The 12,752-nt window shown below is 41.2% G+C and overlaps 1 protein-coding gene across 13 annotated transcripts in view; it reads left to right on the top strand.

Annotated features, from left to right (window-relative positions):
* Positions 1–12,752, top strand: part of SDK1 (sidekick cell adhesion molecule 1) — an 855,588-nt gene that overhangs the window by 656,452 nt on the left and 186,384 nt on the right. For all 13 annotated transcript variants that reach the window (XM_075899629.1, XM_075899627.1, XM_075899628.1 and 10 more), the window contains 3 exons: positions 845–992; positions 2,123–2,263; positions 8,964–9,145. In XM_075899629.1, the coding sequence (XP_075755744.1) occupies positions 845–992; positions 2,123–2,263; positions 8,964–9,145 (471 nt within the window). The remainder of the gene's footprint in view (positions 1–844; positions 993–2,122; positions 2,264–8,963; positions 9,146–12,752) is intronic.

The following is a 12,752-nucleotide window of genomic DNA, read 5'->3' on the forward strand; positions in this document are numbered from 1 at the left end:
ACTGTGTAGAGGATGACTAAGTTATTTTGAAATAATGCTAGTTCTTTCAAAATAATGTTGCTGTGTAGACGTACCCTGTAAGAAGGAAGCTCTGTGGCTGCTTCATATCTGATACAGAAACATGACCTACTTGTACCAGCCCTGCAACTTACTGTGTACAAGAAATATGACATGCTAAGGTGAAAAGCATATGTAATTTCCAACATATTTCATTTTCACCTCTCTGAATCTTGGGAATGTAATTCTGGCAGCAGAGAACTCAGTGTGTGAAGTATGTGAACTGACAATGGAGGTTTTACACTACTGCTGGAGCAGTTTATTCTAAGGAGTCATCCTAAAAAAATTATTAGACTGTGTATAAGACACTACGTTTGTAGAAAATATCCAAGCATGTAGAAACCTTCCCTGGTCTCACAGCAAAGAGCTAATTTGTCTGGCAGTCACTCTTCCATACCTGTTAGAAAGTCAGGTAGAAAAATATTGCAGACTAGCTACAGATTTCATTACAGCCCTTCACCCAGAGGGACTCATAGGTGTGGCGTTGTAAGGGGCTGCCAAACAGATGGGTCACGAAATACGCAGCCCATCTGTCTTTATTATGTTCATTTCCTCTTTTATTAAAATGTTAATGAATACAGTTTTTATTTATTACACAGTGACAAGTGGAGCATCCCTTTCCAGTAGGCAAATGTGCAATCTACATAATCACGGGGGTAGACAAGAAGGTTTCTTTCTTTACTCTGAGGAAAGAAGTTGAGAAGCATAGTGCATTTGTAAACATTCTCATTTTTAAGGGCTGTTAACAAGCACCTCAATATTATTAACGTGTGTATTCCTTCACCAGACTCTCCCTGGAAGGTACATCTATCAAATGTTGACCCTAAGAATACCAGTGTCACTGTGAGTGGATTAACTCCAGCCCGTACCTACCAGTTTAGGATATGTGCTGTTAACCAAGTGGGCAAGGGTCAGTACAGCACTGAGACCAGCAGGTAAAGTCAAAATGGATCCCTATCTAAAATGTGCAGTATGTGCTATAACCCCATATCTGTTAGATGCTCAGAATTGTGAAAATGAAATTACCTTTTATACCACAGCACTCATGTGAGCACTCAGCACTCACCAATGGTTACATGACCTGCCTAAGAACACTAAACAGTATTTAGCTATCCTGGCAGTTAGCAGCAACAGCGCATTCTGCATGCATTGAACAGAGGCGCATCCATCTTTGCAGAGTAACAGTAAAATTAGATTATAGAAGGAGATGAAGTGAATGCATATAGGGGAAAAATATTTGTTCCCATTGTCTTAGGCTTTGTCTACACTGGCAGTTCAGTGACAAAACTTATGTTGCTCACAGGTGCTTCACCCTACCTCCGCCCCTCTCAAATGACAGAAACATTGCCATAGCAAGCAGTAGTGTAAACAGTGCTTTGTCGGCAGCTGCACAAAGAAAACGCTGCTTGTAGGGGGATAGAAGTTTACCTGACTTTTAGTGATATGGCTGTTGTCAACACAGCTAAAAAGCTGTGTAGTATAGACATACCCTAAGACTCACGGGTTATTTTTGGAATGGGCAGAGCACTCACCCAATCATTGCATGTCATTTCTGTAATTACTCCACATGCACTAGAAAAGGATGGCTTTATCAAATGTAGTTTTGAATACATTCCCCTTCCTCTGTAAACCAAAGCTTACAATGAGCTTGTATTGTAAAACAGCTGAGCTTTTAACGGCTTTTTTCAAAATGGAGGAGTTTGAGATGAAAAATACTGAAAGAGTCAAAAGAGACAATTTGGAAGGAATCACAGTTTCCGGATCTGAGCTCTAACTTATTCAGGCTTGTAATCTTTTTATATAGTTGCAGCAGCATGGGGGATTCAGACAGAATAAGGTTATCTCAGCTGTCCTTCTTGCTCGCTTTACTGATTTCTATTATGTTGATTCGTTGTAACTATTTCATGCAAGTTGTCAGTAGTTTGATCAGCATTATGCTTTTTCTTTCTAGTCTTTGGACTTCAGTAAATAAAGCTGGTTCACATTTAATGGGCACATAAAATAAAAAGCTATAGCTTTCTTTTTATTCCAATGCTCACAACCCATCACGTTTCATTGTGCTTAGATTGTTGTTACCTGAAGAACCTCCCAGCGCTCCTCCTAAAAACATAGTAGCCAGTGGACGTACCAATCAGTCTATTATGGTTCAGTGGCAGCCTCCTCCTGAAAGTGAACATAATGGGGTTCTCCATGGATACATTCTCAGGTAAGTGATTTCTGCTCTAGCTTAGAAGGATCCTAATATAAAAGCTGGTGCTAAATGTCTTCTTGTGTTAGAGGTGGACGTCCTAGTGGTGTGACCCAAATAAAAAAGTGTTTTTAAAACTCAGTTTCAAATTCTGTTCTAATTTATTGTTACTTATTATTTGCACACTGCCGTACATGCGCATAGTTTTTCGCAGATAGATAAGACTACCTACCCCATGGTGCTTATAATTTGTCAGACATATCACACAAGTGGAACAATTACATTTAGGGTTCTGGGAGAACAAAGATACTGCCAATAAAGTAGAGAGGAGAAATGACAGAGCAGATGAGCCGTATCCAGATTATGGTTTCGAATTGAAAGTAAAATTAAATAAATAATATTGCTGCAGTTCAGATATACCAATTTAATGAAAAGGGACTTCAAACAGGTAACTGAAAAACTGTTATTTTATCCAATCTTTCTGCTTATTTGTGGAGTGGGTGTGGTTCCTGAAACAGGACATGGCCAAATAGAGAGACTTCTCATAGCACATTTGTTTTCTAGTCTCTTTGGGATCCAGTAACCAGTCCAGCTGGACTCCAGGATAGTATGTTTCCCACTTGGCTCCTTAACTGTCCTTGCAGTGACAGCAGGAAGTTGTGGCATTCACTCTGCTCCGGAAGACCTTGTCTACATTTGATTCATTTCTGGGAAAATCTCCCAGTGTTATATAGCTACTGATGTAGCTCAATGCAAGGTTGGAGCCCCAGTTTAGACTGAATATAAGTGGCTGATGACATTTTTACCAGTGTCCTCTAGACCTGCTAAAGGATAAGGTGGAAAAAAATGCAAATGTCCTGTTTACACTATTGTTACCACTTTGCTACCATGGATGGAGCTGCTTTGGTGGTATTGCTGAGAGTGGAAATTTCCCACTAAAGCCTGCTGCTGAAGAATGTTAACTATCTCCCTGCCACCCAAACAATGAGGCCCATATGACCAGTCACAGAGGAAACGACCTTGTGATTTATATAACTCTTGGCTGTATGCTTGTACTACAGCCTTCTCTCCTGACAGTTTTCCAAATGCCAATTTTATTAAAAATATTTTTTTAAAGTAGGGAAAAGATGTATACACAACATATACCATATTTGGCAAGCACTCGCTATGGTAACCTTTCTCCTTCTGTACTTTCCTGATCACCCCTTTTCTTTAGTTATCTTTTTCTGTGTTATATCTATTTTACAGATTACGTGCTCCCCTGGGCAGGGATTTGTCTGCAGCAACTATGGTGTCATGCTCTTCTAAGGGTCCATTTATAAATCACAAATGGTAACTGTAGGCAATGCTGTTTGCACACCATCAATCTTGGCCAGTTTACTGCATTTCTTGGTGAAAGCTTGTGAACCAAAATTGCAGGATGCCAAAGACTGCTGAAGCTTTGAGTTCAGATGGATTGCTGGGGAAAGCTATAGGCCTTTTCCCTACAGAGCAGAGATGTAACAGGGAGGGGTAGCCCTGGGGCTCTTTACTTACACTTCTAAGGACTCTTATGGCACAATAGTGTCAGGTTTAGTGGAATTCACCTTTACCATGCCTCTTTCTTCCCCTAATATGCCCCTTCCTCCCGAGCTGTTGAGAGACCTTATTTTAGGAGATTTCCCCCAACAAAGAAAGATATCTTCACTGGGAATTCTGGTTGGAAAGCAGCCCTATTGAATCCGAAAATCTGTTATATTTTCTTTGGGTGCTGATATACTGTACGGTTCAAAGAGGGGATGCTAATGGTTCAGCCAGTTCATTCCTTTGCTTTGTCATAGGATTGATTTTGTTTTTCCTAATAGATTGCTACTCAGTCTGCCTTTTAAATACCTCTGGAGATAGCAAATCCACAGCCCTCCCTACCCTTCATGTGCCGAAAGTGTCCGTCTGCTATGTACATTGGACAAACATCTCAGACACTTCGCCAAAGGATTAATGCCCACAAAACAGATATCAGACAAGATCACAAAGAAAAAACAGTTTCTTGCCATTTTAACCAGAAAGGACACTCTCTCAGGGTATGTCTACACTACCCTCCTCATTCCATGAGGAGTAACGGTAGTTCGAACTAGGAAGCCTAGTTCGAACTACTTAGTTCGTGCCGCGTGTAGCCACGCGGCACGGGGTTCGAACCAGACGGGATTTTAAAATGGCGGCGCCCGTCTTATGCAAATGAAGCCCGGGAAATTCAAATCCCGGGCTTCATTTGCAATTGCGGTATGCCTACATTACCCCGCTAGTTTGAACTAGCGGGGTAGTGTAGACATACCCTCAATGACTTAACCACCTGCATTCTGCTACAAAGACCTTTTACATCTGCACTTGAAAGGGAATCCTCTGAACTGTCATTCATGTTAAAATTCGACACTCTCTGAGAAGGAATGAACAAATACTCAAACTATCTTACCCATTATCAAGCTAGCTTCCCCAATTATCACCTCTAATACCATTAGCTCACAGACATCCCACTCTCCTCACCTCTAATATCATCGATTCACAGACACTTACCTTCCTTCCTTTCCCCCCCTCCCCCCCCCCGCATCTCCCTCCTGTTCTGAAATGTGATTTGTTCTTTTCATATGTGTTCATTTTTTTTAATTGTATCCTTTGGTATATATGGTATATATATATTTTCTTCCACTATTTGATATGAGGAAGTGGGTCTGGCCCACGAAAGCTCATCATCTAATAAACTATCTTGTTAGTCTTTAAAGTGCTACATTGTCCTGCATTTTGCTTCAGCTACTCTTCACAGCTTCTTCCACTGTCTAAATGTTTCATATAACATGCTGACTAATTTTTAGGTTAGCGGTTTCCTTCTGCAGCTCATGTAAAATTAGCGTAAGTGGTCCTCTCTCTAACATTCCTTTTCATATTAGTAGAGAGAGTTATCAGGTCCACTGTTGTCAATCTGCATGAGTTGTGAAAAATGTTCTTTAAAGGTTTAAATTATTTTGTCTGGGCTCCTGAATAGGGAAACAAATCATTTCTTCAACAGGGATTTAAGTCTATCGTATAATAATAAATCTTTCCCCTGAAATATTCCCAGGATGTTCCTGGGTTTCAAAATATGTGTGACAGGAAGGTATTTGATATACAAGGGATTTTCTGAGCTAGTTTCAGATGAGTTAGATTACAGTTGCTCTGGATTAAGGGTACCTTTTGACATTAAAAATGGGTAAGACCCACTATCACATCAGGCCCATTGCTCTATCTTTCTAAGACAGAATCCCGCCATAAATGGTGTATTGGACTTAAACTGACAGAATGCCTGGTCTTAAAAGTGAAAGGGCATTGCACAAATCCTATGCAATATAGATCTAAGTTTATATAGGGCGAGAAAACTCGCTAGGACATGACATTTCTAAACTGGCCTTTTTCCTCTGCTCTTTTTCTCACCAGCTGAGTGTTGTTTTCCTAGGGATGTCATGCTAAGAGCACAATAAATTAGATCAGAGGAGCACTCCACGTTTAGACTGCTACATGTGAGACAAAATTGAGTGCTGAGCACAGAATTAACATAGCCAATGTTCATACAGCCTTCTTATCGCCCCATAAGTGGAGGCAGGCGAGACCTTGCATTGAAAGGAGGCAGAGACCTGGCTACACTAGACCAGGCAGGTCAGTTTTAAAGAATGCCATCCAGCTATACAAAATGTGTAGCTGGATTCAGCTTTCCTTAAGCCAAGCAACTGTGGCATCTACACTGTGGGAGGCTGATGGGAGCACACGCTCCCTTCAGCTTCCTATGCTCCTCACAGAGTGTATCTACACAGCAAAGTTATTTCGAAATAACAGCCGTTATTTCGAAATAACTTTATTAGCGTCTACACAGCCAAACCACTATTTCGAAATTAATTCAAAATAGCAGAGCGCTTATTTCGAATTTGTTAAACCTCATTCCATGAGGAATAATACCAAATTCGAAATAGCTATTTCGAAATAAGTGCTGTGTAGACACTTATATCAAAATAGGGAGCCTCCAGCCTCCCAAGCTGCCCTGGTGGCCACTCCAGCCTCAACCAAAAACACTCCTCTCCCTCCTCTTCCTTCCCCCTCCCCCTCCCCGGAGCCCTTAAAGGGGTTGACTCTGGCCACAGCCTGTGCCAGCTCCAAGCCTGCCAGCCCAGAGCCAGCAGTCACTACCCCTGATCCAGTGGCCCCAAAACATGAGCCAGGCAGCCAGTGCCATCCAGCCCTCCATCTCTCCCCAGGAGCAGTCTGCCAGCTCCCAGAAACATGCCAGGGCCTGGAGAAGGCGGGCATCTTCCTGGTCCAGGGTAGAGATCATGGACCTTATTCAGGTTTGGGGGGATGCCCCCAGCGTTCATGATCTCTGCACTAGATGGAGGAATGTGGCCGTCTATGGTAGAATATCTGCCAGCTTCACCACCAAAGGCCACATGCGAACCCAGGAACAGGTTTGCATGAAAATCAAGTTGGTCCGGTGAGACTCCCAACCCTGAGCCCTGAGCTTCCCCTCCCTCTTCTTCCCCTTGCTTCCCCCTTCCAGTTCCCTCCTCCCAGGTTTCCCGTTTCACTCTCCCACCCTCTCTCTTTCCCTCTCCCACTTCCTTTCCCCAGTCTCACCAGAGTTTCATTCCTCACCCCCCACCCAGTTTTATTAACTAAAGAGAGTTTGTGTTCATGAAAATACGTGTATTTTATTTGATAACAGGAAGGGGGGTTAGGGAGAGGTAGGTGGAAGGATGTGAGGGAGGAATGAGGCACAAACCCCCAGTGGAGCATACCAGGGCTCTTAGTGCTCCTCAGGGTGGAAGCTTTCCTGCAGGGCCTCCTGGATACTAACAGCCCCCCGATGGACCTCCCGGATGGCAGCCTGTAGAAAGTGTAGCCAGGCTCACAGCAACGTGTCCACGAGATGCACCAGAGTGTCCAGGGCCAGCTCTGGCTCCATGTTGCAGAGTGCTGTGGTGTCCCGAGTGAGGGCAACCAGAGCACACAGCGACAAAATGCTTTGCTGTCCCTCATCAAGGTAGGCAAGCAAGCAGGAAAAGCTGAGAACCGGCTGTCTGGTGGGGTCCCTTTAAACACAGACCTCAGATAGCCTCAGGCAGCAGCCACACTGGTTCCAGCCAGCCTTAAATGCGATTCAGCATCCACTCCACGTGGACACGCTATTTCGAAATAGCAAAAAGCTATTTCTAAATGTATTTTGTGTGTAGACACGTTATTTCGAAATAACTTATTTCAAATTAAGTATTTTGAAATAAGATATTTCAAAATAACGCTGTAGTGTAGACATACAGAGACTGAGTAGACAAGGCCGGTGCGGGCTACCTTCTGCATTCAATATGGGGGTCTACTCTAGACCACTAAATCGAACACTAGAAAATCCACTTCTGAAGGGTCGGTCTTCTCCATAGTGTAGACAAGCCCAAGGAGCTCTGCCGATGTAGTCTCCCAATTCAAAACGTGATGAACTATGGTCAGGAAACTACACTCTTCTCCCCACTTTTGTAGGTTGTCTGTATCACTGCTATGGGTGATCAAGAGCTGCACTGAGATTTCTCTAGGACAGTAAAATCTCTATAAGAATTAGACCTTGTTAAACACAGGGATTGCCCTGATTAAACTTACATTGGTTTAAAATCGCACCATAAATTAACCAATGAAACTTTCTCGTATAGACAAGCCTTTAGTGGTTATTAAGCAGGGGTTGAATTAAAACAGTATAATGAATAAAAATCCAAATGTTTCCATATTTGCCTTTTCACAGAATAGTAATGCTTAATTTGCAAGTCGTCATGCCTTTTGGTCTATTTATTTCTGATACGTTATTAGCATGTAAGTAGCTACTACACAGCTTGTTTCCTAAAGGGAAAAAAGCAAACAGACTTATTTGAAATGCTCAAATTTCCAAGGATTCCTTGTTTTCTATAATTATTATTTCCTCTCAGTGGATTCTCAGAGTGCAAAAGGACATGCCCAAAAATGGGCTCTAAAATATATACCCAAATCCGTTCTATTTCCCATAATATAACTTCTACAGGGAAACATATTTACTTGCTCCGCTGCTCCACATCCCACCTTTTTGACAGAGGTTTCTTGCTCTATATATATATAGAGAGAGAGAGATTACTAATCCGTATTTGGCAAAATATTTGATCTCCATATTGCCACTCTTTCGATTCCCAGTCTTTAGCAAGCTCTTCAGTCCCTAGGCTGTCTCTCTTTCAAGCCTTGTTAGAATCATTCTGTGAAAGAGGATTCCTCATGCAGGCTTGAGCTGGCAGTCCCTTAAACCAGAAATTCTGAACGCCACTACTGAGCTGTTGCTTTGTTCATGTTTACAGGCTGAGTAAGAAAACATTTCTCAAACTGATTTACCCGAAGATCTTTTTATACTTAATCACAGCTTTTACTAGACAAGCCACATTTAAAAAGCTATAATTTTTCTTCAGCCATAAAACAGGATAAAATGCCAGTTTTGTTTAGTCCAGGGCATGTAATCTCTGTGAAATCAGATTATAAACACTGTAGCAGTCAGGCAGGGTGTGGTCTTATCTGGAGTTAGTCTGAGGATGTTCAATTATCCTTTGTATAATTCTGCAGTAAAAGTTTGAATAGCACATCTTCAGAGACGAAGCTGTTTTGCTAGTGAGTGCATTTAACTTTTAACTGACTGCATTGAGTTTTCCTTTTTTGTATGCAGGTATCGCCTTGCAGGCCTCCCTGGGGAATACCACTACAAGAACATCACCAGCGCAGAGATTAACTACTGTTTGGTGAAAGACCTGATCATCTGGACTCAGTATGAAATCCAGGTGGCATCTTATAATGGCGCTGGGTTGGGAGAATTCAGCAGAGCAGTGACCGAGTACACGTTACAGGGAGGTGAGCTCCGCTTTACAGTCTAAACTGCAAATCTTTTGCAGGCACTATTTTGCCATCATTAATTTTTAGACAAAGTGAACAAGTAGTGCAAATATGTTTACATTTATGAAGGAAAACAGATGCTTTAGCAACAGTGGATTTTACTGGAATGATTCAAGTGAGACCGACATTTAACAAGGGGGAAAGGGAGTCATAAATCTTTATTCTCGTTTATACTAATGCCATGTCTACGTTATGTGGAAGATCGATGCTGCCATGGTAAATCTTCTGGGGCTGCGTCTAGACTGGCATGATTTTGCGCAAATACTTTTAATGGAAAAGTTTTTCAGTTAAAAATATTTGCGCAAGAAAGCGTCTATACTGGCATGTGCCTTTGTGCAAAAGATTTGCTTTTGCGCAAAAGCATCCGTGCCAGTGTAGACGCTCTCTTGTGCAAGAAACCTCCAATGGCCATTTTAGCCATCGGGCTTTCTTGCGCAAGAAATTAACATTGCTGTCTACACTGGCCCTCCTGCGCAAGAATACTTGTGCAAGAGGGCTTATCCCTGAGCAGGAACGTCAGAGTATTTGCGCAAGAACCACTGATTTTGTACATTACAAAGTCAGTGTTCTTGTGCAAATACTTGCGGCCAGTGTAGACAGGCGGTAAGATTTTGCGCAAAAGCAGGTGTTTTTGCGCATCATTTTGCCAATGTAGACACAGCTCTGGAGTTCCATTTAATGGATGTAGTGAAGACCTGCTAGATCGAACTCAGAGAGTAAGGGAAGGCAACAGAAACATTTGCTTCTGTCAACCTCCTGCTGTGTGGATGGCGCGGAAACTTGATTTAAGATACGTCGACTTGATTTAAGATACGTAATTAACATAGCTGGAATTGCATATCTTAATTCGACCTTCCTCTGTAGTGTAGACCAGGCCTAAGTATCCTTTACACCTCCTTGGCAGTATACAGGTGCCATGAATTGGATGCAAATTACATCTATAACAAAATGATTTGTAATTACTTTCACACCTACTGTAAGATGTGTTGACACAATTGGATCAGTATAAAGAATCCTTAGCATAACTGAAAGTCAGGCCCTTAAGGTTTCCATTTATTTCCAAGATTGCAGGACTGAACTTTGATTAATAGACAGTCTCATGATCTCTGCTTCATTAAGTCATAAAAACAATTCAATTATTTGAAAAAACTTACACATTTACAGTGTATTAGTTTATAATTGGAGAAATAGATGTAATACTTTGCTAATTATTTATAGAAATATGTTATAATATGAATGAATGTATTGTGATTTGTAGTGAAATTTTTAAAACATGCTACCAAGTGCAGCACCAGTTTACCAAGATAGTTAAAGAACAAGGAAACAAGTGATAGCTCAGAGATTCTCAAGTCTTGCAATATAGAAAGTAGTAGAGAGCCTCCAGTCTTTTAGAAACTTTTTATAGCAGAGCTGAATATGCATTTCTTAAAGCCTTCTTTTAACAGATGGGAGTAATATTATGTATCCCAGATCTCTACCAAGAATTGTTTTTTTTTACCAAGAATCTAAAATCTCTTTCGCACATTGGCTCCCATTCTCTTTTAGTGCACCATTTTGTTTAAGTGGACAGTTCAAGCTATCACAGAACCTTGACTTTCGCTATGCTAAGACCCGAATTTCTGACTTGCCACTCTTTTTGTTTAACCTTGCAATCGACTCAAATGTTCCTTGATATGACAGCTGTTGTTATCATTCTTCATAACTTTGCTGTCTGTTGTCATTTATAAGGATATAAATCCTCTGTTACAAATGAAGTGCAGTCAGTCCTGCATTCAGTTTCACTGGTAGAAATATTTATATGCAGGACTATCTACAATGCCTTGTTCATATTTATATAATTCTTACCTAATATTGATGACAAAACTAGGTGTTCCCTTTTTAAGTAATTCACAACAGCAATAAATAGCTCTATAATGGTGTCTACTAATGCATGCCTTGCTGAAGTTCTTGCAGATATCCTCAGGCTTTAAACCCACTTTAAAAACAGCTTGAAGCCTTTTCGCATTTGGAGTTGAACAGAGGGGAGGCTGCATGGCCCCAGTTTGATCTGAAGCAGAGTTCGTATCAGGTCTCCATATGTTAAGAAACGTATTCTGCCCCATGCCATTCTCCTGTATGTTCTCTGTGATTGTACAGAAACCTGTTGTTTGTGACCATTTTTTCACCATTGACTGTGCCTCCTAAACCAAACTAGCAGGAGATTGAGTGTAAATCAGAGCATGGGTGGAAACTATGTTTTGTAATTCATAATATAGTTGTGAGTCTAAAAAATGTGCATCTCTGCACTTTGACCATTTCCCACTCCACCCACACCCACGCCCTAGTGATTTGGGTGGCACTGACAAAGACCTGTCTGTGGACAGAAAAAAAAAAGTCCCTGGCATTAATTGAATGTGCCATACAATCAAAACACTTTCAGCAAATGAGACTGAGAGCATATCAGTACATTAATACTGATATTCCCCTCTGCCTTCCATCTCCCATCTCATTGGCCATATGAGCTGTGGCCTTACCCCTGAATGCATATGACTTCACTTTTATTAGTCTTTTTGGCATTTAGTAGTGACAGCCCAAGAATACACAGTTGACTATCAGCTACTGAGTGTTCTTTTAAAATAAGTTGTGGCCAGTGTCTAAAAGAGAGCCTAACTTGCAAAATGCACAATGACTTGAACTCTCACAGAAGCTGAGTTATAATGCCAATCAGGTCTTCTCAGAGATATTGGCAAAGCATGCAACATCCTGAGGTTTGAGGATTTGACTGTTTCAAAACCTCAAAAGTCCTTTCAGTGGGATATTCAGCGTAACCCTTTGATTCTGTATATATATGCCTTTCTTCATCAGGATTTCTCCAGCTGTTCCTTACTTCTTTGAAGTTATCTTTGACAGGGATTTGTGCCAACTTTCTGCACAGAGTTGCTGTTACTCATTTGAACAGTGTCCTTCAGGACTTTTCATCCCTGTGTGAAAAGTTAAGGCTTCCAACTGTCTCAGCACAGAAGAGTTATTTCATATACATAAAAAATCTTTTGGATGCAAGTCATCTCCCCTGCTGTGTTTGGTCCAGGAGAGAGACATTTTTTCTTCTCTTCACTCTGGGATCTAGCACTTACTTTGATCTCATCAATCTTATTCATTTCTGAGGTGCTTTCCCTTTGAACAGCTCCTCCCAAAGTTAAATGCCTGTCTGTGGATTTACAATAGCCTTCAAGTAACTTATACAGTAGATGGACATCACATTCTCCTCCCAGTTTCATAGTCTTACAAGCTCACCTTTGATGTTTCTGAGAGACTGTGGCTCCACATGGAGAAGAACTATATCTGGGCATGTCTACACTGGGGAGTAATTTTGAAATAACAAGGTAAGCATCCACACTACCAAGCCTGTTATTTTTCAATAATGGGTTTGCTATTTCAAAATAACTCCTGCTTGTGAAAAGGAATAAGCTTATTTCAAAATTGTTATTTTGGGAGTTATTATTTCGAAGTAACTTATTTTGAAATAACCTCGTAATGTAGACATAGCCTCTGAGACGCCAGTGCTCAAAAGCTGCTGACAAAGCCC

This window comes from Pelodiscus sinensis, chromosome 16 (assembly GCF_049634645.1).
Source record: "Pelodiscus sinensis isolate JC-2024 chromosome 16, ASM4963464v1, whole genome shotgun sequence".
NCBI lineage: Eukaryota > Metazoa > Chordata > Testudines > Trionychidae > Pelodiscus > Pelodiscus sinensis.